Raw genomic sequence first — 26,509 nt, 5'->3', positions numbered from 1 at the left:
TCAGACGACTCAGGTGTATTTTGACGGATTACTACACACGAATAACACCGTTCCATGAACTCCACGATTACTCTGGCTCTGGGCTAAATCCACGCCTTGTACACTTGTTGCAACAGGTGCACCGGTGCGTTTTATTACATATTCTGTAAGACGCATCTTCCATTCCAGCAACCAGCATGTTTTCCTGGAAAATTCGCGTTCAAATGTAGGCCTCAGCAAGTCACCGGGACAGACAGATATAACACTCGGCTCCATAAAACCAACTCAGAGCGAGCCGCAAAGCCAAACCCTCTGGTGCATCGCACGTGGAATGCTACATTGCCCTTTGGATTGGCTTACTGCTAGCAGGGTTCCAACACTCCTAGCTCGCAAACCTTCTTCGGCCACGAAAACCCATATTGACACGCACAACACAGCCTAAAAATGCCAAACTGGTGTAAGTACACACAAATATATTCACAAACTGATTCACCTCGGCCAACTGTCGTGAAGGGCTTCACGGCTGCCACCTATACTTTGACCGCCAGCGCCATCTCCCGCACGGGTGGCGGCCTCGCTCACTCGCAGCTGTTGACCTGCTCGGATGTCTGCCGAGTGAGATTCAGTTGGGAGATGGAGCGGATTACACCCGACTCGCCGGGACTGAGCGGGTGGTGGACAGACTGCGTGAGTGACGGGGACGCCTCCTTCATGCGGCGCCGTATGTAGCGTGCCACCAGGCGCTGCGGGTATTCTTGCCACTCGTTCAGAGTCTTCTTGTCGGCCGAGACCTGAAACCGCGAATGCCGATCGCTCAGCGGCGCGCGCGCGCACGAAGTCGCACGGCACGCCTGTCCACCCAGCACAGCAATCTTCGGCAATATTTACTGACCTTGGTTTCCTGAGAACATGAGACACCCTGGAATCCTGGAATACATAACATTCTGGAACCCGTGCAACCTTGGAATCTGGGACAGATCAATAACCGATCGCGTATCCGGCTCACTGTACTAGCCGAAAAGGATGCGCACACTTACCTGGTCTCCCTTCAGCCTGTCCAACAGCGTGACGCAGATGACGCCGGCTCTGATACCAGCGTGATGACACAGCGCGGCGAACATGAGCGACTCCATCTCCATGTTCAAGATGCCCTGTTTGTGGATGTTCTCGAGGAAGTCCAGTTTGTCCCGTTCCGTGTAATCACAAAATGCTCCGTCTAGCCGACCCTGACCTGCGGCAAACAGGAAATAATACCACCGATGAACCGGGTCACAGCAGCAGGTTACGGGTCATAGAAGCCCCTGCGCATGCGCGTGTTCCTGCCCTCCTTAAGCGAACCTCTGAAACAGCTGGAACGGGTGATCCCTGCACGCCGTCGTAATGGTACCACAGCAAGTGTGGCTTAAGCCTGCAAATACATTGGTTAGGATGGCGGGAAAAACACATCGCGCACTCGTCCATTGTGTCTCGTTTGGCTGCATCTGACGTGTCCCATCGATGTGATGGAAAGCTTGTGTTAATCTATTTTGTCTGGATTTGAAAACAACAAAACAAAACAGCGGGTGTGATGACGCAGACCTCGGCTGAAGCTACAGCACGTTCGCATTAGATTTCGTCACTCTTCCCACCACAGCACGACAATGCATGCAGCAGGGATGAATCGACAAGGCGCTGTCGCGACGTCCGCGCCAATGTGACACGCGCGAACGGCACCACAGACATCCGCAAGCCGCGTTTGACAGGCCCGACACACGTGTTGGCGCACGGCGCATCATCACCGCACAAGTGTCGCCTGTCGTCTCTCCCCTGCAAAACCCAGTCCACGAAGCCACACGGCCTTCTTCCGCGCTAGCCAGCGCCAGACAGGCAGCCAGGCCAGTCCTGTACGGCCAGCGGAGCGGCCGCGCCATGCACAAGCGTACCCTCATAGAAGTCTGTCGTGCACATGGTGCGGCCGACGTGCGTGCTCCAGGGGTCATCGGGTTTAGAGAGGGTCTTCAGCTCGTCCGCCAGCTCCTTGTCCAAGATGCCCTCCCGCTGCTGAAGCTCGCCGAGCACCGGCTGTCGGCGACAACGCATGCTGTCAATGAGTCGGTGGGCAATATTTGTTAAAGTCTGTGAAATACATAGACATGAATACGATTGGTTTAAATGGATCTTGGACCTTGGATACAGCAGGGTCCCTACACACACCGGTGAAATACTCCTTCATGAATGCAGGCAGTTCTTACATGCAGGAACGGCACCACAAATTTTGAGTTAGAGAGTGGGCAGACTTTTCCAGAGACTTTCCGGATAAACACGGCCCTTCACAATGGGCTCTCAGCTGCGTTGTATTTGAGGAGAGGGGGAGGGGTTGGGTGAGGGGAGAGGATAGGAGGGGACACGCCCCCCCCCCTTACGAAATTTCATAGCATATCCAGCGATATCCATATGAGCAAACATAGACAATAGGAAATAGAAAGCCTCGAACGAGGACCCTCCAATTAGTACAGAGAGATTCCCGATCCGGCACAGGGCCTTCTAATTCGAAGAAGGGATCTCCTGTCCAATAAAAGGCTTTATGATACATGGACGAACCTCATTATCTAGAACAGGATCCTTTTGAATCACATCGGGACATCCAAGTTCGATAAGGGACCTGATTATTTCCAAACGGGGCACCCTGATACGGAGTGACCGTTCGCTGCATGCCCCTGGTGCATCGGAGGCAGCCTTCCGTTCTAGAATAGGGACCTCTCCACTGTTTTATCTCTCAGACTAATGACACATAATGGCCACGTATGTATGTGGAGTGTCAGCTGATGTCAAAAACAAATCCCTCCCGAGGGTGCCTCCTTATCCAGAACAGGGCACTCGTAATTTATAACGGGGCCTCCAAAGTCAACAAAGGGGCTTCATTAACACAAAAAGAGCCTCCTGATGCAGCGAACGGGTCCCTCCATGCAGAAAAGGGTCTTTTAACCCCGATTTTTCACCCCTAGCTTCATTATTAGGGTTACTTCATGTTAATTTTGGTAAAATGTGCAAAGCTACTAGACCTTAAGTTTTGGCATAAAAGGAGCCAACCAAAAATTAAAGTGGGCGAGACATACTCTCCCCCTCTGCCGGCAGACGGGACGGACTGGCTCCTCTGCCTCCCCCCCCCCCCCCCCTCCCCTATGCCGTGCCGTCCCTGCTTTCGTGCATCGCACATTATGGGTGGATTATCTCAAAACGCGGTGACCGTTGCATGCCTCGTAATAGCAGTTCTCAAAGTCCGGTCTCTAAGGGGTTTATACGTCTATGTCATAAACGCTCTATCTCACCTACCATAACACACAGGACACAACTACTTGACACATGCTCGCAGCATCTTTATACAATGAGAACGTGACTAGCACTGACCGCGGAAGCCGACAAACGCTTTTGCCAGCGGGAACACGCCGCAGGCACCTCACCAAGTCTGCAGCACAGTTATATCAACATTGAAAGCCCTAATGTCGTCAAACACTAAGTCTGCACCAAACCCAACCTTGAGCTTTGAACCTTTCCAGTTAATCCAGTACAGCTATTGGGCCTCGTCATACTCCGACATCATAGTCTGAACACCATTCATTGTTCGACTATGATCGCGCTAGTGGTCACACGGGAGTTACTGAAATCGATTTAAGCGTTAGTGGGCATGGTGTCCCACTTGGTGAACCAGCGACGTAAGATAGTGTTAAGTTCGATCAGTAGATATCTGAAAATTATCGTCTGCTACATGTAAACAGCTAAATTCATCACAGCCACTTTTGCTTTCAAAGGAGGTTCTGGTTTCTAGTGGAATTTAATTTTAGGCCATAAAGGCAGCGACAAAGGTAAGGTCGGGGGGGGGGGGAGGGGCGGGCAAAGGGGACACGAAACTTCTCGGGTCCCCGAGGGGGGGGGGGGGCAGACGATGACGGCCCGAATGGATGACAGGAGTATTAGGGCGCCCCGGCTCTGCGGACCAAAGCCAGAGGGTCCTTTGCACCGACTGCCCCTCCCCACTGCGGACCAAAGCCAGAGGGCCTTTTGCGCCGACCGCCCCTCTCCTTTGAGTCGATGAGGGCCTCTTTGCTGGCACCACCAGTACGGAACAGTGGACTGCTTGTCATTCTGGGCCTAAAGGGCCATTTTCCAAACAAGGACAACGCCGAAGTTTGGATTGGTCGGGCCAACGATTTTCGTTGGTCGGGGCCCCGAAGGCAACGAGGGGCCCCTGTGTCGGTCAAGTGCACCCATTGCACAACGACGGTTCCTTTGTTGACAAGGGGCCCCGAGTCGGTCAGGGGCAGTGTTCATGAGGGCCCCAAAAAGGGGTCTGAAGAGGCCCTCGCGAGCGACAGTCAAAGGCCCGATTGGAAGGCTGGAAGGCTAGCTGAAGGTCGCATTCAAGATACAAGTCCGGAAGGCCGGAATCGATAATAAAACTGAAATCCGGCCCGCAAGGTGTAGGACCATGACCCCAAATGTCAGTCAGAGGGCCTCTTGCATCGACTGAGAGCACCCTGGGACATTGTGGACCCTATTTCGACCAGAGACCACCAACTCCGGACAGTCGGCTCCGTGTCGGGTTGAGCCCTGAGGCCAATTTCCCAGGCAGGAACAAGGCCAGTCCCCGCGATATGTTTTGGTCGGGCACCTGAACGAATGAGGAGCCCCTGGGTTGGTCGGTGTCTCACAGTGCCTAAAAAGGTACGCTATATCGGCGAGTGAACCCTCGAATCGGTCATTTTCGAGGCGTCCTGAAGTGGCCCAAAGAGGAACCCCTGTCTGCACCACAGTCTGGAGACGAGGATCCTGTCCCCCGCGTCGCCGGGCTGACAATCCACGTGGGGAAGGAATGACCTATCGACCCTTGGCTAGGAACATGATTGTACCTATAGTGTTCTACCGCGTGGCCCGTTGCCCGAAAGGGTAAAGAGCTCATTATTGCTGAATATCGTGAATCAAATTGAAGTAAAACATGAAATAAGCCAAGCGAATTTTGCCTGCTAATAACGATCCTTTGCAGAATGGACTTGCGCAAAATAACAAAAAAAGGTTTGAACCTGCACGCTCACATTCCTTGGAGCAAGAGCAGCAGCGGACGGGGTTACAATTTCCGCGAACCAAATGACGAGCTCTGCAGATAACATTAGACGACGCGTGGCGGGCGTGTGGGAACGAACGTCGTGAAAAAATGTTCTCAAGTCTTTCAACATTAGTGTGTGCCGTTGAAAAATTTGACTAGGACGTTTCTTCACTTTTATAAGTTTGGGGATGCCTTCTGAACAGATAAACAGCTACAGCAACGCGAAAAATGGAGATTCTCCCTTTACTATCACATTATAGCGAATGCATCGGCGTGCATGTCATGTCATTGGGGCTTTACAGCGCTCTCAGCTGCTGAGGCTATATGGGGTCGCCTGCCTCTCACCCTGGCATGAAGGGCGGGCACCGCGGGGAATCGAACCCCGTACCTCCGGTTTCCCAGACGCGCATTGGTTCACGCAGATGCATTAACCACTACACTACCAGCGCCCCCCCCCCCCCCATCGGCGTGCATGTTTACGGTAACACAAAATTAAGCTGAATGCAGATTACATCTGAAAAGTGTGTATATGAGTGTGGGATGAAGGAGAGGGCATTTAATATTCCTGACTTCACCTTGAAAAGCGGCCCCTATTCCTACACCCATGCCGGCCTGTTTTCATGCCCATGCCCCCTCTGTTCCTACACCCGTGCCCCCTGTTCCCACACCCATGTCCACTCTTCCTCGGAACACATCGCTGTGTATACGTTTTAGTTGCAGAATTCCATACCTCATGTCACAAGAAGAGCTCCAGACATAAACAAGACATGCGTAGCAAGGAACCGTCCCGTTACGTGTATACATCTACCTCGTGTCGCCCAGACGCTCCACAACTCAGCACTAGTGACCTTGCTCTAACGGCTCAGCAGCTCCGATATGCAGCCCAGTTCTGTGTATTCATTTTCCTTCCCATAAATCCTATTAAAAAGTCAGGGGCATGAAGCCGGGGACCAACGCGAGGTCAGAACCACCTTCTGATAACCCCGAAAAGCAATACTAGAAGAGACACACATCAATTAGGCTCCGTGCTCTTATAACATGTCAAAATAACGGGACAGCGATGACCGGATGGCTATAGTGTCCTTCATCCGCTTGATTCTCCCACAACTTTACAGTTCCCGTAGAAGTTATTCCAGACCGCAGGATGGCACGCATTTTGACAAAGAAGTCAGCTTTGACCTCCAGGCAGCATCCCCGTGGACAGAACCGTTGGACAAAGCACGCGCACTCTATGTTTGGAATGATGCGTATGCCTGGCGTTGGCGGCGTGCCCGCACTGTCAGGCCCCAATGTGTGGCGTCCAAGCGTGCCGGCACGCCGTATGTATGTCGGTCCCGGCGCGTGAGATGACCCTCTGTATCCTGTCACAGACCGCTCGGCCCGGCCCAAACACAGGCACCGCCGTGAGGCCGTCACATAACACATGACACAAGCCATTCGCGTCAAGAGAGATGCTTTACGTTTCCGCGTTACCTGTTTATCCGCCCATCAACAGTCGATAAATATTTTGTCAAGAGCAATTGAGGCGCTACTGACAACTCTGCCGGCATATTTCAAGGCCACTGATGTTTGCATTTTTGATTGCACTCAAGACGTATCGAGCGGACCATTTTAACGAAACTGCACGTTTCACACCGCCTTCTTCTCGATCTGACATTGCTGGGGGCTAGCACATTGTGATCACCGTGCCTACCCTACGCGCCTACCTACCCAATTGGTTTGAAAGCGCACCCGTCCAGCCACTCGCAGCTCCAAGCTAGTGCAATGCTTTGCTAAAGCTAAGCAAGATAGTGTCTCGCTCTGTGCTGTCTAAACCGGTCCAAATATTTTAATTACGGGGGCGCCCATCTGTTGAGCGCATACTTCTGGGCCCCGAGCCTCCCGAGTCGTCATGGTCTGCGTCCCATGTTTGAGTGAAGACGGCAAGCTATGTGCAGCCCCCGCCCCTCGCTATCACCAGGGACCCCCAGGGCCCATCAAACGAGCTGTTGCTGACCTGCTCGAGGAAGGGCCTCATCATGCCGTCCACGGCGCTCTCCGTGATGACCAGGTTGCCGCCCTCGATGCCGATGCCGCCGCACGTGCCCAGCCGGAAGAAGGTGGGGTTTTTGGCCTTGGCGTGGTACATCAGCTTGATCATCTCGTGCAGCAGGATGCCCACGCTGGGGATGCCCATGCCGTGCTGTGGAGGCAGCCAGACGTGGGCGTCAGCACGGCCGACGACACCAGTCGGCCAGTCGCCACGCCGGGTCACCCCCATAGCAGGCCACGCGTGGCTCCGAGGCCGGCCGGACACGAGATGGATTCCGCACTAATGATGGCTCTGGAACTGGACATAAAGTGAGCCGCTCATCTTGAAGCTGAATCGGATGCAAACTCGATTCGCCACTTTTAGCGGAAACCACGGACTCTGATCCGATCTCCGACTCAGGCCCGAAGGGACGTGGATCACAATCGGACTGAATGATTCTGAAAACCCAGCATTCTGACTCAGACTACGACCCAAACGAGACTGAAGCAAGATTCCGCCCCCCAAGATACATAAAAAACTTGCATCCCACTCATTGTGGTATTTACAGGCCACTTATTCCAAGTTAACGCGCACAGCCCGATCATTAGTGATACCCAACAGGCTTCGTTTTTCACTGATTCATTATCCTATCTTAAAAAAACATAAGTTATTCCAAAAGAAAAAGCTGTGAAACTGATAAAGTCACATCAGGACTCGGGCCACTGCCTCATGCGTAGTTAAACTAATGAGATCGGTCTCGGAACTTTGAAATGCGAAAAGAGTGTACTTGGGAGCCTGATTCATATTCCCGGCACCATGATTAGGGCTCGGCCCTAGCCGGACCGCAGGTTTTTACTTGTTTGACCACAGTTACGCCCATCTGTTCCAACTCGACCATGTTTACGCTCAATTACTCCAGTCCGACGGGGGGGAGGGGGGGGGGGGAGCTGCTCATCGCCGGCCGTGAGGCCCGGAAGATGTCATGCACATTGTAAGTACCGCACAAGAGAGTTAAAAGCGAATGATTTTAAGTGTGTAGCCGGCCCCGCAAACATGTAACCGTCCGCATGTGCCGAACAATACCTGGAAACAAATATACGCAGCAAAAGGCAAAATGGACCAGAAACGAATGCTGATGGTTATCACCGACTCTGTACGTGGTTGCCGTGTGGTTGTCAATTCCAAGCAGCACGTAAGCGTTAGGATGTCGACACTAATAAACAAATCAATCATAAAAAACAACAGAAAAGTCCAGTCCGACAATACTATAATAATTGGGCCAGGCACGGTTCCACCAAAATTAAATTGGATTAGTTGTGCGTTCTGTCAGACCTAGGTCAACCATGCTGTGACAACCCCAGTTCGGCTGTAGTTACATACGGTCAACCTCATTCCGGTTGTAGTGACATTCCGTCAACGCCAGTCCGGCTGTAGTTACCTACGGTCAACCCCAGTCCGGCTGCAGTTACATAAGGTCAACCTCAGTCCGGCTGTAGTGACATACGGTCAACCCCAGTCCGGTTGTCGTTACATACGGCCAACTCCAGTCCGACTGAAGTTACATACCGTCAACCCCATTCCGGCTGTAGTGACATTCCGTCAATCTCAGTCCGCCTGTAGGGATGCATGGTCAGCCCCAGTGCGACTGTAGTTGCATTTGGTTAACCCCAGTCCACCTGAAGTTACATTCGGTCAACCCCAGTCCGGCCATAGTTACATTCGGTTAACCCCAGTCCGGCTATAGTTACATCGGGCCCGACAGAGTGTATCCCTATGTATGTAGCCTTATGTTGCCCGTGGCAGGGCGGACTACGTAACTATGTTGCTTAAGCAACGGTCTGTTGTGGGCGTGAACGCCGGTGAGGCGAGGGGGGGGGGGAGGGGAGAGGGGCGTCTCTGTCAGAAGCGGTTCTCGCGGGTCCTTTAACAGGAACTGGCCAATCCTTGCGGCCTTCACCATATCAGGAGCGTAACAATGCAAGCGTATTGCGCTAGCTAACAGGACCCTTACAAAAAGGACGATAAGCAAAGTTTTTGGAAGAGTCACTGCACGATTTACTGAGCTTTTGCCGACGCCATGACTACGACAGTTGACACTTTACCAAGTCCGTGCGGGAGAGGCAGTGTTACCACCACGCCACTGCAGCTTGATAAACATCATGATTAAGGAAAGCCTCTGGAATGCAGTCTGCAGACGAGCTATGCTTATGTGCATCTGCGTTTCTCCGCAGTTTAGCGCAAGTTATCACAAGGACAGGACGCCCGCAAGATCTCAGGGTCGCAGGCATGTTGTAGTACTATGTTGAGGCCCAGCAGGCATTCCGATCCAGATGTGCATGGTACGGTGAGTGACACAACCAGCCACCCGTATGACGTCCTCTGCCGGGCTCATGGCAACACGAGTGGTGTCCTGTCATGTATGCGACATTTTTTTTTCTTTTCTCTGTATCAAAGTTTTTCAAGACCTGTTGCATCCGAATATGCCGCAACGACCAGGCTTTAAGCCCTAGTATTGGTGCCTACGTCCATATCAGCACACGTCGCTGGACCTGTTCCGACAACGCCGCTGGACGTCGGACGCATCGTGCCATCTGCTGCTGCCGAGTTTCCCACCAGTCTTATCACAGTACTATTCCTGTAAGTGGGAGCGGAAAATCACGGGCGGCACGGGACCTTCCCTGTGACGTCACGAAAAGCCCAGCCCGCTGCAGCTGGGTCGCTGTGGTACACTAGCAGGAAACGCGCCAAAAACCCCGACAGCGGACGCAAACACGGGCCTTTGCGCCTCCTACACCGCCGTTGCGGACCGACCACGGCGCATCTCGGCCAATCAAATTTAGACGTTACAATGCTTATAGGAAATGTTCAACATTTGTATGGGGTTTTGAACTGAACTAGCCATCTTGAAGACCATTTGGGGCAGTTCACAGCCCCACCATCATTAAGGCCTAAACACCTCCCATTTCTGAGCTACTCACCCGCGAAGATGTGCAAACTATTTCGCAAGGACTATTTCAAGGTCACCCATGACTCCACAACGTCATATGTCATATGTCATTTGGATCCCACCATGCCATTGGCCATGGCGAGATCAATGCCAAAATTTAGTTGTCGAGCCCTTCACATCAGGCGTTCGTGAGCACGATTTCCAGATATCACGGCCGACAATTGGCTCTAAATCAATGTTGTGCAAGGTGCAATAACATGATCAATGACGTATAAGAAGCGCAGTTACTAAACAGAGAAACTGGGCTGTCCACAGCAGCCATTTTTCACTTAAAAGGGTACCAGTAGTTATGGGTGAGTTTACTTCATCGGCTCTGATGTTTGTTTCAATATTTTCAGATGAGGAACATTCCATTTAAGGCTGGGTGGACACTGGAGGTTTCGATCGCGAGCGGTAACAGACGCACGTAGGTGTAGGCCTGACCTACGAGGTAAACAAAGGAGGTCCTACACTGTAGATCGTCCGTGAAGTGAGAACGGTTCCTCTCAAACGCTTTCTTACTGATGCTCGTTCATCCTTTACATCTCGCCAACCCTCCCAAATATTACGTACTAACGTTCCGACAGCCTCAGCCTTTGAAGCCGAAAACACGTGTCGTAGCCTCATTCACAGCTCGCACGAATCCAGCAGGACACCAGGCCACGCCACTGGGCCTTCTTGAGCGTAAGTAATGGGGACACAATGGCGTCGGCCGACTTACGCAGACGTGAGGCCCACCCGCGGCGGCAGCCGGCCGGGTCAAGGCAGCCGGGCCGGCGACGCACCCGGCCGCGCCGCACCAGCTCGCTCGCGTCCACACTCACGCTGACCGAGATGACCGGGCCGACTTTGTACATGGAGTAGCGGTAGGAGAGCTGCGAGATGTCCAGCAACTGGGTACCCGTCGGCAGCTCGAAGCCGATCTCGCCCATGATGAAGTGCGCGAACTGCTTCATGCGCCGCGGAGTGCCGCCCATGCAGACGAACTGGAACAAGACCCGAGTCAGCGGTCGGTCGAGGTCGGGTCAGGTCAGGTCACCGGACGAGGTCAGCGCTCGACTCAGCCCAGCCCAGCCACCACTCAGCCCGACCCAGCCCGGTTGAGCCGTCACGGCCAGATGGCTGGCGGCTGCCTAAGCCCGGCTGCCTGCAGGGGCTCAGGCAGCCACACAAACACTTATTGGCTTAATTCTACGCAAAAAAGCGGCAACGTTCCATAACGCGAATATCAGGGAATGCCGGGCGCCGCCACGTCACACCTTGACGTAATAACATGACGTCATACCTTCACGTCACCGAACATGGCCTGCAGGTCGTGCGACCCAGAGCCCAGCGCCAGGTGGTAGAGAATGTCCGACTTCATCTCGGCCACGTGCGGGTTGCGCAAGCGGACGGGAGCCTCCTCATCCCTGTCGGCAAGGCAGCGCCGATCTCAGCCCGGCGTCTGGCGACGGCATCGCCTCGCCGTCTCGCCTCAGCGCCACGAGAACCTTGGACCGGGCGGGGGCCGGACGCGCAGCACTGCGTTTGTGTGCAAACGGAGGCGTTACTGACGCGCTGACCGGCACGCTTTGGGTCTGGGTTTCGTAAACTGGGTTCACCAGGCGTGAGCTAGACAAACCACACTACGAGTGGTTCCTCGCCGTGCAGCCTATTTGAAGACACCTGGGGGCCATGGACTTCAAATACTGTTGATCTACCGCGCAAAGGCCTGAGCGATGATCTAATTTCACGCGGTCGTTTTGTTTTACGTCTTGCAATGTCCCGTAACCTTTGGCTCGATGCCGTTCCACTTTAGCGTTATCCTGTATTACACGTCCGCGAGGATAAAGGATGCGTTCTATTAAACAAACTGTGTTTAAGTAGGACCAGTGCAAAGCCCTGAAGTCGCGGGTCCCACGACAACACCTGGAGTGCATCGGCTCGGCACGTGGCCCGCTTCCGGCGAGGGTATCACGCTCATCGCACGGCACAGTTGCCGTTAGCGCTCATAGATACACGCTGCTGACGCAACACCATATCGGACTCGCCGTCTCAACTTCCAAGGCTGACGCAATAGCTGATGAAAGGAACAAATGCAATTGAGCGAACTGCACAGTCCTGGTGGACGATAAGGCCACGGACAACGTCGCAATGTAGAAATGGCGAAGGAGAGTGGGGGCGGGACTGGGGTACAACACATCGTTTAGGCTTCGAAGCAACGCGCGTTTTTTTCCAGCAATGCGACTTTCTGGCTTCCTATGACGCGAATGGCTGATTTTCATTAGCTTAGAACATTATTTTTCTCCCACGCTATCTTTGTGGCGCTCATGTTTGCCGTCAGAACTTGTTGCTGTGACTTAAAGGACTGATCCGCGGCTTATTTTGCTCCAGTGTCTATTGCTGGGCTTCCATAGGGCCGTTAGTAAAACCAAAACTTTTCACAAAGCATTTCAGCATATCTAGTGAGTAGACCGCAAAAAGAAAGGTAGCATTTCAAGAACGGAGGCCGCAAATATCTAGCTATCTTCAGCAGAATAACAATGATCGCTGGGCTCCATACCTCTCTTAAGCTTTTAATTGCACGAAGAACGCGACTCGATCTTGAATGTACAATGTGATGCGCGTTCAAGGCCCACGTGCAACGGATTGACAATATTCGATGAGTGAGAATAGCTAGTTTTGTTATTTTGGCAACTTAGCCTTGCGCATTAACACTTGTATGTAGGAACTGCGGCCAACACCATAAAACTTAAATATTGGCCTTAAATAGAGATGCAAGATGCTTCCACGAAGCTTTCACGCAGGACCGGTCTAACATACAAGGTCGTCGCAGGCAGCCAAACCCCTCAGCATCAAATGCCATCTAGCATTCAGATCAGCACCCAGATCAATACCCAGATCAGTCTCCACACCATGATGAAAACGGAGAACAAACCAGATGGGACTATGCAGCAATCTGCTAGACGTCAAGAGTTGGGCCCTTCCGAACTAAAGTATCAGCACGATCCACGAAATCCTACCAAACCAGACGATGAGCAGGCAATGAAAAGAGACGGCCGGCAGAAAACACTGCCGAACTGACCGGGCGTCACGGCGGTGCCGACCAGCCTCCATAATGTCAGCTGGGTACCTGGAAAACGCACGATCGCCCCGGGGCACCAGTCACCTTCATCTGACTTTCAGACCCACCCCCCGCCTCGGACGCTGTCATTGGTCGCGCGAGCGCCGCGCCGCCGCCCTCGGGGCATGCGCCTCACGCGTCGGTATTGACCGGGGCGGGTGACGCAATGCGCGATCGAAGCACATGGGGCGCGGGCAGCGGCGGACGGCGCGACCTCGGGCTGGAGCGTGCGTGACTTGATATGACCGATGGCCGAACCAAGCATACTGCGCAGCTGGGGTCCGGGTAAGATCCAAAAGCCCGTGAGCACAGCTCATGAAGCAACTCCAAACTCCTCCCCTCATTGCTCCTGGATCCGCCCTGGCAGCCCATATGCATGCTACGTGACCTAAATATGACCAGTCTTGACATGGAATCACTGCGCAACGCTGAACATCACTCTCCCCAGGCAACACGCCTGGGGACCCCTGGAGCCGCCTCTGGATCATGCAGGAAGCTCAAATTTTGATCAGTCGTGTGCAATGAAAGCGCAAAAAGAGCATCTTCCTACCAGACGGTGTAAAAACAGTTGCGATTCACAACCCCTTGAGATCAATACAACTGCGACATGAAGACGGGTTGAAGTGCAGAACATTCCAGGCCGGGACAGTAAGAAAAAGAGCCTCTGTAAGCTTACCCCCCAGATACAAATTTTGTAGCTTTGATTTTAAGACGTCTTAAATGTTATGAAAAAGTTTTGTAAAAAGTTCACGTAGGCCAAAGCCGTAGATTGCGAATGTTTTTTGCTCCAGAATTGTTTTTGAATCCAGATCGCTGACGACAGCAGGACGGAAGAAGTTTAAGCTTCTGGAACAGGATCAAAATTTTGCAAGAAAAGCTGAACAAAGTTCATAAGCATTGTAGCGTACACGAGATACATCAGCCAATGCCACACCAACACCATTTCACTTTGGAACATCTAGCCACCGGTGTGATATGCAACATTTTTTGAACCAAAGCAGTTTTTGGGCCTTTGAAGACGCCTTTTGAACCAATTCGGGTTCTTGATAACAATCAACCCAAAGGAAATGACGAGTTTAAGAGCCTTGAGAGCTTTTCCTGGGGATATCTACAGGCTATAGCCATAAAGAGGCAGCCATGTTCATGAAAGTAATTGGATTCTGTACCAGTTGAGACAACCATAGCCTTAGTGGCAGCGGACGTGCTGCTTTAAGGACTACCGCTGAAGGTAACAAACGTTGGCTCTAGTATAGAAAAAACATTATGCATTATGCATTTTTTGCATCTCTGTTAGCTAGAAAAAGTGTCATGAGAAGGATGGGCATTCGACACCATCCTTAATTTTTCCGTTCAGTGGTGACTTTTAGCCACGTGCTTCCGTTATGGTGTGTGGGCGGGCACGTTTAACGCAGTTCAGAAAACTGTATACAAAATCTAAAGCCTTGCAGAAGGACTACAAATGATAAGTTCAGAAATAAGCTAAGGATTGAGCATGCACTATCCCAGCTAGTCATAGAGCTTTGAGCTTGCTGGTTACCAGGAAAGGCGTCTCGTCACCGTTATTTTTAAGCTACGTCATTACGCAAGTTCCCTGTAATCCGTAAAGCTTATTTGGCGGCGAGAAATGTACCGGGCAAAGGAAATCCTGATTGGACTACTGTGCGCAAACCAAGTTAGGCGGTCGGGTCCGGCCCGGCTCAACACAAAAGCTTCTATCAGCCAATATCGCTGTAACCGCTTATCACAGGTTCACAAATTTTTTGACAGCGATAAACGTAATTTCTTAACTTTGAGTTACATATAGTATCACACATTAACATGATAACTGCATCACCGGACGACTTTAACTCCAGCACTGCAATGTCATCACCATTTCACCTCAACCATTCGATTAGCGCGACAAAAGGCAACATTTTGAAGTTCAAAATAGCTAGACAACCCGGATGGAGGCCCGCTCAAAGCTCCACAACCCACCGAAGATGCGTCACGAAACTTACCAACACCAACCGAGCAGAAAACAGACAGTCGTATCGGCAAGCATGGGCTAATGTATGCAGATCAGCACTTTCTATCAAGCGCAAGGCATAGATCTGACCTTTTTGACGTTTGTAATAATTTATGTCACAATATCAGCGACCAAAACCAAACGAAAACAAAAAATCGAGTCCACAATGTAGGCTAATGTACCGACTGCAAACATAAACAGCGAACATGGAACCTGTCCAACCTCTACGTTTGCCAGAAACCGACCGAAAAGCGACGCACGTCACCTTTCCAAAATCGATCTAGGACGCAAGACATTGTGTCCCAAACGGACAGAGCTTGTGACATGATAGCTACAGAGGCGCATGGGCTTGTTTGTTCTCAGCAATGCCCATCAAAAATCATGCGTTTTGTAATGCTTCGCTCACCATTGTCAAAGCAGTAAATTATAGCATCCTTACATATTCCGTTGATTATGATTGCGAAAAGGCTGACCACTGGCGACCACTCAGGTTTTAAACAATGCTTTTGTCAGTGAACGCCGGATTCCTATGAGCTTGAACTTACCATGTTGACAATAACCGACCGACAGCATACCCGGAAGTATTGGTCAAGTGATATATGCTATCGAACAAACATTGGGCATTCACTGTTCAAAGTTCAACCATTACTTCGATACTGCATCCACAGACCTCCGCCCGTTAAATCCGATGACGCTTGTTATAAGGGGGCGCATGATTGTTAACCTCTGCAGCCAGCAAGATACCACAAATGCACGACGTGCACAACAGAAAAGCTCATCCCCGCCCGATCACTCAGTCACTACTCAACTCGAGCCGGCGTTCTACGCACAGTGATCACAGGGAACGTCAAATGTAACAACAGTCAATTCGCGCACATAAACAGCGATGTGGCTTGGCAGGAGTTCACCATGCGCGGCACTTCGTAGGGAAAAGTATCCTGTGGTGAACTAATGTTCCAAGGTTTCTCTGTGTTTCTCAAGGTTTCCCGTGACCTTGACTAGGAAGACAAAGATGCTGACAGCACATTGCTGGCATCAGCCTGTGGCCATGGTAAGGCATCTCACCTGTTGTCGATCTTCTGCTCGTCGTCTTTGAGTTTGCGCAATTCGTCGATCGTAGACAAACCCAGCTGGAAGTCGCACGGCATTTTCACACTTCCTTCTTTTCCTCGTTATTCATTCAATTCAGATGCCAACGTTCTGTGAGCGTCTCCGGCTTGGTGGTGCCCGCGTCCGACCCCCGTCACCTCCCGTGACTCAATGGCGCGTGCCAGCGCCGACCCCAGCTATATGACCATCGAGGGAGCGCCCCCGTGACATCATTCGGCGAACTTCGGAACCACCGCCCGCGGCGCAGCCCGCGGACGTACGGGCGAGTCGCGGGGGGGGGGGGAGGGAGGCAGACGTTACCCAGAGGCCAGGGCCGGGACAAACGTCCCCTGCCAGGGACGCGGCTACGCCCTTCAGCGCCACGCCTCCGCCAGAGGGCGAACGATTGGATGGCTGGCGGGTGTGAGCGCGAGCGGCGCCGCCCCATTGGCTGCCGTCGACGGCGCCTTCTGAAGGGTAGCGGTCGGTCGCGTTAGCCCCAGCCGTCATTTCCTGTCTCATGTTTCGCATGCTGCTCGGGTGGTCATGTAGTGACAGTGGCGGATCCAGGATGTGGTGAAGGAAGGATGTCGTGAAGGGAGGATGATTGGTGGTGATGAGGATGGGGTGGGGTGGGGTGGCACGCAGCATTGTTGACCTGCTTAGATTTAGAGACTCCAAGTATCATCGCATCCCCGCCAGTAAATTTTAAGATTCCTATGCATGCTTTTTTACTATACGGCAACCCATACTCCTACGCGCAGCCACAGAAAACAAGGCGTGCTGCGCACGTAAACACATACAGCACGGTCATTTTCTCCAGATCTTGGGGCTGCCGTGATTTTGAGGCTGAGGTTTTTGGAAATTGTATGATAAGATTATGTCAGCTGCTAAATACAATCAAAATCGAGGACAACTTTCGATTCCAGGGCTACTTTACTTACGGCGAGCCAGCTTCGGGGAGGGGAGGGGGGGGGGGGGGGCAGCCGACTAGCCGATATCATCAGCTGATGGCTCATGACTTATGCAGAGTTTTTGGTTTGGCTGTTATGAAGCAGTGCAGCATGTCTTAGCACTTAAAATGCGTTGAGAACGTGCTGCACAAGTAACTTAAACGTCACAAATGCTATAAGCAACGGAAATGACGTATTCCACACGGTCGATGCACAAAACTACGTTTGCCAATCCATGCCAAAAAAAATCCATCGCTGCACATCCGACTGCTGCTCCAAGGCCACGGCGCCAGGGAAAATCATCATCGCGTAGGTCACGGACTTGTGTACGTGATGCTATTTAGCCGGGTCCGTACGCACCAGCACGCCAAACGCACTGGCGCTCGCAAGCACATGTCAGGCTTTCGGCAGCATGGTAAGACTTTTAAAATTTTATCAGAAGGGACCATGGCCACTATGGAGGACCCGGGAGCGCTCAAGAGTGCCCCGACCGATAAATATTTAGTTCTCCATCAAGGGTGAAGGTGCGCCGATAAAATGGAAAAACCCGACAGCGAAAGTAGCGGCATCTGAGCGATTGAGAGTGTCGGGGCAAGCCAACAAAGAAGCTGCCGTCGTCAATGAAAGGTCTTTAGAGCAAGCGAGAATAACCCACGGCCATTTAGGTGGGCCCCTGAACGATTGGGAGTGCCCACACAGGTTAACATATAGGGCCCCAGCCAGAGCGTAAGTCCCTCTGGGCAAACGGGAATAACCCAAAACCGGTATAGATAAATTGATGTCCTTCGGCGATCAAGAGTACCTTGATAGACGAACGTATAGGGCTCCGAACAACAGGTTGGAGTCCTCCGAGCAAATGTGAGGTACCCAAGACCATTGTAGCAGGCCCCTGTGCTACCAAAAGTGCCCAGGCAGGTTAACAGAAATGGCCCAGGTATTAGCAAAGGGTCCTCCGCATAACGATATAAAAGAGAAAGAGCCCTAGATCGGTGCGAAGAGCCCCTGAGCATCGAGTACCTCAGTGTGTTAGCTTATACCGGACCACGCAACAGCGCAGGGCTTCCCGAGCAAGTGGAAAGAGCCCCAGACCAATGTGAAGGGCACCTGAAAACCGAGAAGACCCCGGCACGGCAGGTTTATATATGGGCCCCAGGCCCCAGGAATACATAAAGCCTTTCGGGTGGACGGAAATAATTCGCGGAGGGCCTCTGGTCGACGAGAGTATCCAGGCAGGCTGGTTAAAGGGGCCCCGACAACAGCGTAGGGCCATCCGAGCAAATGCAAAGGAATCAAGGCCAACGTGCTTAGCTTAGCGAAGGGCTTGTACGTTAGCTTAGCTTAACGTGCAGGGTGAAGGGCTTGGCCGTGCAAGTGATCATGTAGCGTTCCGGTAACAGTGCAGGACCTCTAGACAGCGTAATAAGCCCCAAAATTTTCTCCAACCACCACCCTTCACATCAGCGAAAAATTAATTGTGCCTGCTCATGGGCCCTTCACCTTCGCTTGCTACCATACTTGCTCGCGTACAGGTGGCCCAATACGGGCTTCTCAAAAATCATTTTGGAGTACTTCTCAGCCATTTTTCGCGCGAAATGAGTCTGGAGACGTTTGCTGGTACGTGTTCCAGCGAAATCCGGGTCTAGACAGCTGTGGCTATTCACAAATTACAATGCCAGCCCGTGTCACTTTACTATGCCTTGCACCCAACAAGAGCGGCTTAAACCAATTTTGATATGATTATCACCCCAGCAGACCGTTTCGGACTTGCGGTCCACATACGGGTTGCTTCAAGCCGGTGCACAGGTTCGTTTATACACTCGTTCGTTCATACGTGTCATCGCGGTGACACGTATGAACGAATGGCCAGCTCAATCGACGGGAAATGCTCGAGTATGCAGCTAATGAGAAGGCGACAGCGAATGCACTCAATGTGGGAGAGGCACCAGGATTTCTTCAGGCTGAATGGGCCGGGAAGACAGATGCAGTCCCACCTAGCATGGTGTTGGCAATAGAAATGTCTGGATCACTTTCGCGCACATGCATGGCTTTGTATCTGAAACTTTCCAACAAATGTTAGGAGTGCAAATATTTCTCCGGTGATTTTTGGACTGCTTCTTCTGTGATCCACGATAGCCATGACTGCACCTTCTGTGCACCACGATAGCCATGACTGCTCCCTCCGTGCACCACGATAGCCATGTCTAACATTAATTTGGTTGCAATCTTGGGCCGACGCAACTATGTCCGGAATTAACGGTATTAAGGTCATGCTGTGTGGGTTCTCAGATGCAGGTCAAAAACGACAGCCAGGCATGTACTAGTCATTATCCTGGGAGCTTATATTTACGTAGATGGGATTCCAGCAGGGGCAATGTGAGTTCTAAGTTCAGGGAAGACATGTAGTTCTGAGGATTTTTGTTCAACCAGTGCCCAAAGGAAGAACGCAACGTTGGCAGTGAGGGGAAGGGAAATTAGCTCACTGCTGTAATCTTCTCACCCGACCACTCCGGCTCAGATACCCCTTTAAAAGCCTGAATAAGTAATGGAAATTACACAGAGATATGTTAAATATTTGTAGGTCGATTGTTATGTTAACGACCTTAGCACTGTAGAGCTTTTAAAATTGCCTTGATATATCCAAGATGGTTAGTTACAGACTTAAATGTAAAAATTCATGCGCTGCGCCGCGGCCTTTTGCGCGGCTTCTGTAATAACTTCTGATTGGCCGATACGGGCTTAAGGTTTGGGGTGTGCAGTGCGGTGTGCATTGATCCATTCGCCGTGCACGACTGGTAACTGCAGCTAGGTATTTCCAACAGTATGTGAGTTTGCTTGAGTAAAGACCAGCGGCAATATTCATTGGTAACACTGAGGTTACAAAACGGTTCCTGTGCTGTGATATAGAGCTATTTTATGAGTGTTCTAAAAATGTTAATTGAATGTTGATTTAAAGTATCTCAATGCTATGATGATCATTGCAATGGGCAATAGGTAGCTTAGGGTACATGACACGTTAGCCCAACAATCTAGCCGACAATGCGTCTTATCTAGTGTGAAATCTAGATCTCTAGCGAGTACGTCATCGGCCGTCAATTCCACGTAAGCTGTAAATCGAGTGACCGTGATTTTACATTACTTATGCAGCCTTGACTAGTGGGCAACTCGTATAATGATGAACACCGGTTTGGTCTTGACCGGGCCCCTTCGCCCCGAGCTCTGGTCACTGACAACATCAAGCCCAGCCTACCTCACCTAGCTAGGCCTACCTTGCCCTCGGGAAATATCAACGTTACAATCCTAGTGCAGGGTCTCGCCAAGGCTAAGCGAGGGCTGTCCAGGTATTAGTAGAGGGCCTCCTTGCATTTATGGAAAAGGCGCCCCATGCCCAGACAGTAGATAGCCGGGGCACACCAGCGAACATACGTACATCAACAGCAGCGTAAGAGAGCACACCCAGGCCAGATAGACAGGTGATGACGGAAAATAGCCTATATCTTGCGCACCGTTCTCTGGGCGCCGGAACAATTTCATACCAACAGCAATGAGTTGATAAAATGCATAAGCTTTCTAAGCTGATGACAACCAGCCCCGGTTTGTGCACTATGCTCCATTCATCCACGAAAAACAATCCAGCCATGGTATCGAATATGCTGTAGTCATCTACATAAGCCACATCGGCGTACATATTGACATCACTTCCATACATGTGACGTTTTTAGGTGTGCAATAAAGCTAGACTACGCACTAAAACCTGCGAGCTATGGCACCTGCAGTTACATGCAATATAACGTGCCCCATGTTTCCGCACCACGTTGCGTCATCAGCCTCACCTCGGCTCTTGCGTAGTCCCGGCTTCCGATGACATGACGCGATCTCGTGAACGCAGGCTGGGGGCTCGCAGAGGCTGCGTCCACACACCAGCGACCTTGGTCCCAGCAGGAGCGTGACCTGTCTTAGCAAGACCCGAACGCTGACCGATTACAGGCCAGATCTCACTGGCGGCTGTCAGCCCAAGGGGCGTTTGATAGGTCGTGGAACGTTGTTTAGATGGCTTAAGATGATTTAGGTTTTCTATTGGCGGAGCCGACTAATATGACGAACCACACGATCAAGTTCGGTTTGAGTGTGATATGGTAATAAAGTGTGGTATATTGATAAAAGGTACGGATAAAGTGCGGCAACGATTCCAAAATATTCTTCGATCAAAACTTTCCAACTAAATATACAAAAGCGGCTTCCAACGAGGAAGCCCAACAACTCTACGCAATTTTACAGCTTCACCGGGGAGACGGTAGACATAAACATTTTCGCAACAATTTGCAGGGAGCAATCACGTGAAAAGCTGTTCTGTGTGCTTTGGTTACACAGGTATATCAAGATAGGCAATCTGCGTGAGAAATATGTAAATGGTACGCAAACCAAAAGACGATACATAATTAATAAAATTAATGTTGGCCACACGTAACGTGATCGTTGAATGGCTGCGACGCGCAATACTACCTTTGATTTTGATTTCTTATTTTGATCATTTTGAGTTTAGGTCAAAATTATTTTGAGTTTGGTATTTTGATCGATTGGTTTTTCCGGGTCGCGATAGTCAAATAGGAGACGAAGCAGGATTCGCCGTCGTCCAAAGAGTAAAAAGGCGCCACGGAACGTATCAAATTGACCCACTACGGTTTTCTCCAAAAGCTTTCCAGCAGTATTGCGTAGTGACGCCGCAACATTTCCTCCGTTTTCGTAATATTGCGGCCAGACATATTGGCGGCAGTAGTGGTGGCGGTAGTGATGCATGCGCGCGCGTATGTCTGTGTGTGTGTGGGGCATGAGCCATTATTAAGTGGTTTTTAATGCCAGCGGGATAGGACAAGGGCCTGGAACGATTTTTAGCTTCATTCTTCATCGCGCACAAGTACCACAAGTGAGCTCAGATTTATTTGTGATTCATGGCCACTTCCGCGTTCAGATCGAATTGATACCAATGTATGCATTTGGGTAACGAAAGGTGCTTTTTTGGTGTGCCAGCTGATTTTACCATGGCTTAGAATGTATATTTTTACAACAGCGTATGTAACGTAATCAAATGGGTTGTGGACAACAGTTTTAAGATGTTTTTGGCTCAGGAAAATAACAGGCTGATATAAAACTAGTTCTAAACCTAAAGATATTTGAACTTATTGTTTGCAGATGTTGTGTTACAAATCTTTCGATTAGTCTATTATTTCTTAGCACTTGGCCTGTATGAATTCAGATCACGACAACAAATATGCTTTCTAACATCCCTGATAAGCCATAATATTGTTGACGGGAAAATGTCTTTAATGGAGTATACTTTGACACTCTTTTCAAATGTATTGATCACAGAGACATCTACAAGCTCATTGTGTTAACATTGTGAATTCAGGGGAGTGCACGAATTCAAAATAACCTACATCAACTCTCACTAACCTAACCTAGATAACGGACCGAAAATGGCCTGGATCAATCGCTTGGAAAAACTCGCCGGCTAGGGTAGTTGATGATGATGATTCAGATATGACCTTTTAACAGTCAGGTGAAGCCACTGACCTAAAATTATCCTGGTCGGCCTTCTCTTAGGACACACATCGAGGGTAAAGTTGCTTGTGAGAGGACGTCTGGGGGAGCTTCCGATACTGATTTATAAGTTGCTTTGTTTTGCCGTAGTTTACCCAAAGCTCACAACCTAGAGATAAACAAATCTCTCAAAGGCAAGCTCACATAGGGCCATACCAGCATTGTGAGTTTATGCATCTAAGTGTCCTTCCTTTAATATCTTGGCGAACATAAATTCCTTCAACCCACATTTAGCATCTCATATTTAACCCGGCTACTGGACGCGTGTTAAAGGGACTCAAACGCTGGCTAGCAATAGTGTGAGCGTCTTCCCGCAGTAGTATGCGCCTTTCATAAAAATGCATGCGGTGAATAGCTGAGGTTTTGCTTTGAAGCGACGTGAGGAAAGCATGGTCCATCCCAATGCTCATAAACGTCCGGACATACGGTAAGCCTGCCAGTTCAACGGTTTAACCTCATTACAACCAGTCCCAATCTGGAAGGCTGCTCAGTAGGTTGTGAATCTGTGAATCTTGAATTTGACGCCGTTGCGAGCCGAGCAGACCAACATGAAAGCTAATACGATATATAGCCAGTTGTGAATCAATCAATTCGACACTGTTTCGCGATTTACGCACACAAACGGACAAAATATACATTTTCGGGATCATGAACCTTGTTGAAAATGATGAACCCAGCTAGGCCGCATACCACACAGGTGGTGTCTCCACTTAGGCAGAGCCGTGGGTCGCTTACGGCGATGCACTCACGCCACCTCTGCTTGCGGCCCGAATGTGTGGTGACCCCAGTGCACCGCAGGTGGCGCTGTAGGGTCGGCCAACCATTGACAGTTTGACGCGCCAGCGGGGGCGCAGGCGGGGTCAACCACGGGGTTTGCCAGGCCCTGCCTTAGGGACGATAGGTCCTGCCGCCCCGTCTTTCTGAGAAAGGGGCGGAGGTAGCGAATCCCGGCTTCTGTTAGGCATCATTATCATTTTGTTTGGCGTCGATTTGCGAAGCCGGGTTCCGGTAGTCGAGAGAGGGTCGATGTTTTGGGGCTCAGGCGTTGTTGGACCAAACGACTTCAAGGGTCAAAAGTATGAGCTGCTGCGTGCCATTGTTAGAGGCTGTCAGTGAAACCTTGGCTGGTAGCCATAGGATGGGGTGCAAGCTGCAACTCTCTGTCGGACGATTGCCGATATCGGTTTGGTCGCCTGGTGTCAATTGTCAGGTTCTCGTGACCATTCTACCGAATACTGACGTCAAAGTGGAGGTCGTCTGCTAGCCTGCTAACTAAAAGAGTTCGGGTGTCCATCAATCATCACACCCAATGGCCACTTAGCCACGTTTGCTCGATCACCTCGCCACGTCCGACTTCCAGACCTGATTGCGGCCCTCGGCCGAGAGCCGACCCATGCTGCAACCCCGGCTGCTAGGCCAGTCGGAGCACTTGAACGGCTTGGCCGAGGGCCGGCCCATGCTGCAACCTCGGCTGCTAGGCCAGTCGGAGTACCTGTACAGCTCGCGACCCATCATGTGATGTATAACAGCATGGCGGATTCCGGTCGAGTCCTATCATTTGGAGTAACTGGGATGACTGCAGTATAACTCCACCTTTTATCTCTGTCATCGCTTTATGACTATAAAATGCCTCTTTTCCTACACAAAAGATATTCGACCTCGAGGGTACCTGTAGTGTAGTGATTAGGAGCGCAATGCAGAGTCCAGAGAAAATCAGGTAGTGCAAAGCCATAGTCTGAAAGTCTCTTCACTCTAGAGAAGCATCAATCATACAATATAACTTCTTTCACGAAGTAGTGATTGAAGATAAGTTATGAAGCAGCTCACTCGTACTTTTTGGTGTTTCTTACATATCTCTCCTACAATCAAAGAACCCAAAATGCTTTAAGTTTCATAAGGTCACTTTGATCCAATGCATGATCTTGCACTTGGCCTGGCACCTTGCGTACTTTACATGCATGCCGCGGTACCCCTCTTGCACAAATAACGAGCGTGGTATTTGATAAAGATATCTTAGGACAGGGTCTGGCCAGTTCCGAGGGGGGGGGGGGGGAGGGGAGGCTCCGATGTCTAACATTGCGTAATGCGTCAACGTTTCTAAACCCCTGCTACGGATCGGCACGCCAGTCGAATCCTGTGTTTGGTTAAAGGAAATGGCGCTGCCACATATTCAAGCCCTGTGAAGATCCAGTTTCTGTGGTGATTGACCACAAGGCATCGATAAAAGAACTGGTACTCCACACCGCTTTTGCTTCAGTGGGCTCTGGACAGGCTTCCGATGTCGTAAGAGATATGCGGTTGACTTAAAACTTTAGATCGCTGATTGGCTAATAATTCATATCGACAAGTGCCATCACGCATAGCTGTCGCTTTTTGGGGCACCTTTTGTTTTGACAGCTCATTCGGCACAGTGGGTTCATGCTGTTCCATGACCGTGCAGTAAAGAAAAGGGCGTAGGCACCGGAGTCTGCCGACATCTTTTCGTAAGTACTGTCCAGGGTATGGGCGGAGACGTAGCACGCTGTCAGCTGGATGTTTTTGGGCGTCATATTCCAGGAATTAAGGACGATGTCGGTGACCTGTGGTCTGACATCGAGGCTTTGAGGGGGCATATTGTGTAAGGGGTAGACTGGATGTCTGTGGTATGCGCATCATCCGCTGGCAACATTGTTATAAGTATATGCTCACAGCCACTGACCTTTTTCTTTTGTCATTCAGTCGTGCGGGAAATGTCTTTGTTCCCTTAGGCTAGAACTGCACCTAATCTTGCCTTTTTAACTAAGGACTTTGAACACAAGACGCCTCGGTACTTTCGTCTATGGAATTTCCTGGCTGTGGGCAGGAACACATTTCCCGCCTGTGGCACGCTTCTACTGTGCTTCACCTGATACGCTATCTTTATAGTCACATTCGGCCGGCGACACAATGGGGCGTGACCCGAGTGATGACCTTGGAAGACGTAGCGTGCGCCGGCCAATCGTGCTCCGACAGGCGCACGCGTGGCCGCAGCAAAGCCTGCACACGTTTGCCGGCCGGAAAGTCGCCAGTGGGGCCTAGCGTGATGAGGCTATGCTGCTCGAAAAAGGCGGGAAATCTCGGGTGATCCAACATCTTTTCCCTCTGGTGTTGGACGGAAATATGCTTACTGAGCACGTGCACACAACGCGGTTCAGAGGCGGAGTACATTTGTAAAAAAAACGAAAAAAAAAAACGGATGACCAGCACCCAGCGCAGAAAGCCGGAAGGTTCCTGAGCATGAATCACGAAAGACGCTCGAGGCCGCGTCAGAAGTGGTTTGCGTCGGCGTTTTAAGGAAGCATGCGATACTTCGTATTCTAATGTCCACCTAGTCAAGGAAAGCCGTGTGAACGGAGTCAATGATCAGTGTCATAATCGGTTCAAGTGAATGTTCAATCTGGTCGTGGTTGACACCTTAACGAGCTGCGGTGATGTCATGTAATTGGTCCAAATCACTCAGCAAATCGCCTCGTTACCAGTGCTCTTGCATGTGATCATGTGATCGTCTCATCTTTTCAAAATCTTGTTTAGGATTATTTGCATGGGTGACAAGGGTTCAGAACGGTTGCTGGACTGAGCCTGCTGCGTATGACCTGAACTCACCCCCAAGGTAGACCGATTAGTTCAGGTCAGCTACACAGTGCTACAGCATAGCCGCCCCAGCAGCAGCAGTTAAGCTGAACACAACGC

The 26,509-nt window shown here is 50.9% G+C and overlaps 1 protein-coding gene across 2 annotated transcripts; it reads right to left on the bottom strand.

Annotated features, from left to right (window-relative positions):
- Window positions 1–21,480, bottom strand: LOC119114808 (uridine phosphorylase 1). Of its 2 annotated transcripts, none has more exons than XM_037238845.1 (7): window positions 21,037–21,480; window positions 11,342–11,465; window positions 10,881–11,042; window positions 7,056–7,241; window positions 1,902–2,040; window positions 1,017–1,210; window positions 1–770 (listed from the first exon to the last, which is right to left on the bottom strand). In XM_037238845.1, exons 1-7 carry the CDS (start codon window positions 21,069–21,071, stop codon window positions 558–560), a joined length of 1,053 nt encoding a protein of 350 aa, XP_037094740.1. In that variant the 5' UTR covers window positions 21,072–21,480; the 3' UTR covers window positions 1–557. The 2 variants fall into 2 exon arrangements, with proteins under 2 accessions (XP_037094740.1, XP_037094739.1); XM_037238844.1 differs by lacking the exon at window positions 21,037–21,480 and adding an exon at window positions 16,230–16,435.
- Window positions 21,481–26,509: the final 5,029 nt, after the last annotated feature.

This window comes from Pollicipes pollicipes, unplaced genomic scaffold (genome assembly GCF_011947565.3).
Source record: "Pollicipes pollicipes isolate AB1234 unplaced genomic scaffold, Ppol_2.1 Scaffold_3087;HRSCAF=3621_pilon_pilon_pilon, whole genome shotgun sequence".
Lineage (NCBI taxonomy): Eukaryota > Metazoa > Arthropoda > Thecostraca > Pollicipedomorpha > Pollicipedidae > Pollicipes > Pollicipes pollicipes.
The sequence above is the reverse complement of the archived record's forward strand: the minus strand, read 5'-3'. Positions and strand labels throughout refer to the sequence as shown.

Excerpts from the sequence above, each read along its gene's own strand:
- LOC119114808 (XM_037238844.1), bottom strand. The coding sequence starts at position 16,312 with ATGCCGTGCGACTTCCAGCTGGGTTTGTCTACGATCGACGAATTGCGC. Across the intron at positions 11,466-16,229 it reads GAGCAGAAGATCGACAACAG|GGATGAGGAGGCTCCCGTCC; the intron begins GTGAGATGCCTT and ends CCTTGCCGACAG. Across the intron at positions 1,211-1,901 it reads CACGACAGACTTCTATGAGG|GTCAGGGTCGGCTAGACGGA; the intron begins GTACGCTTGTGC and ends TGTTTGCCGCAG.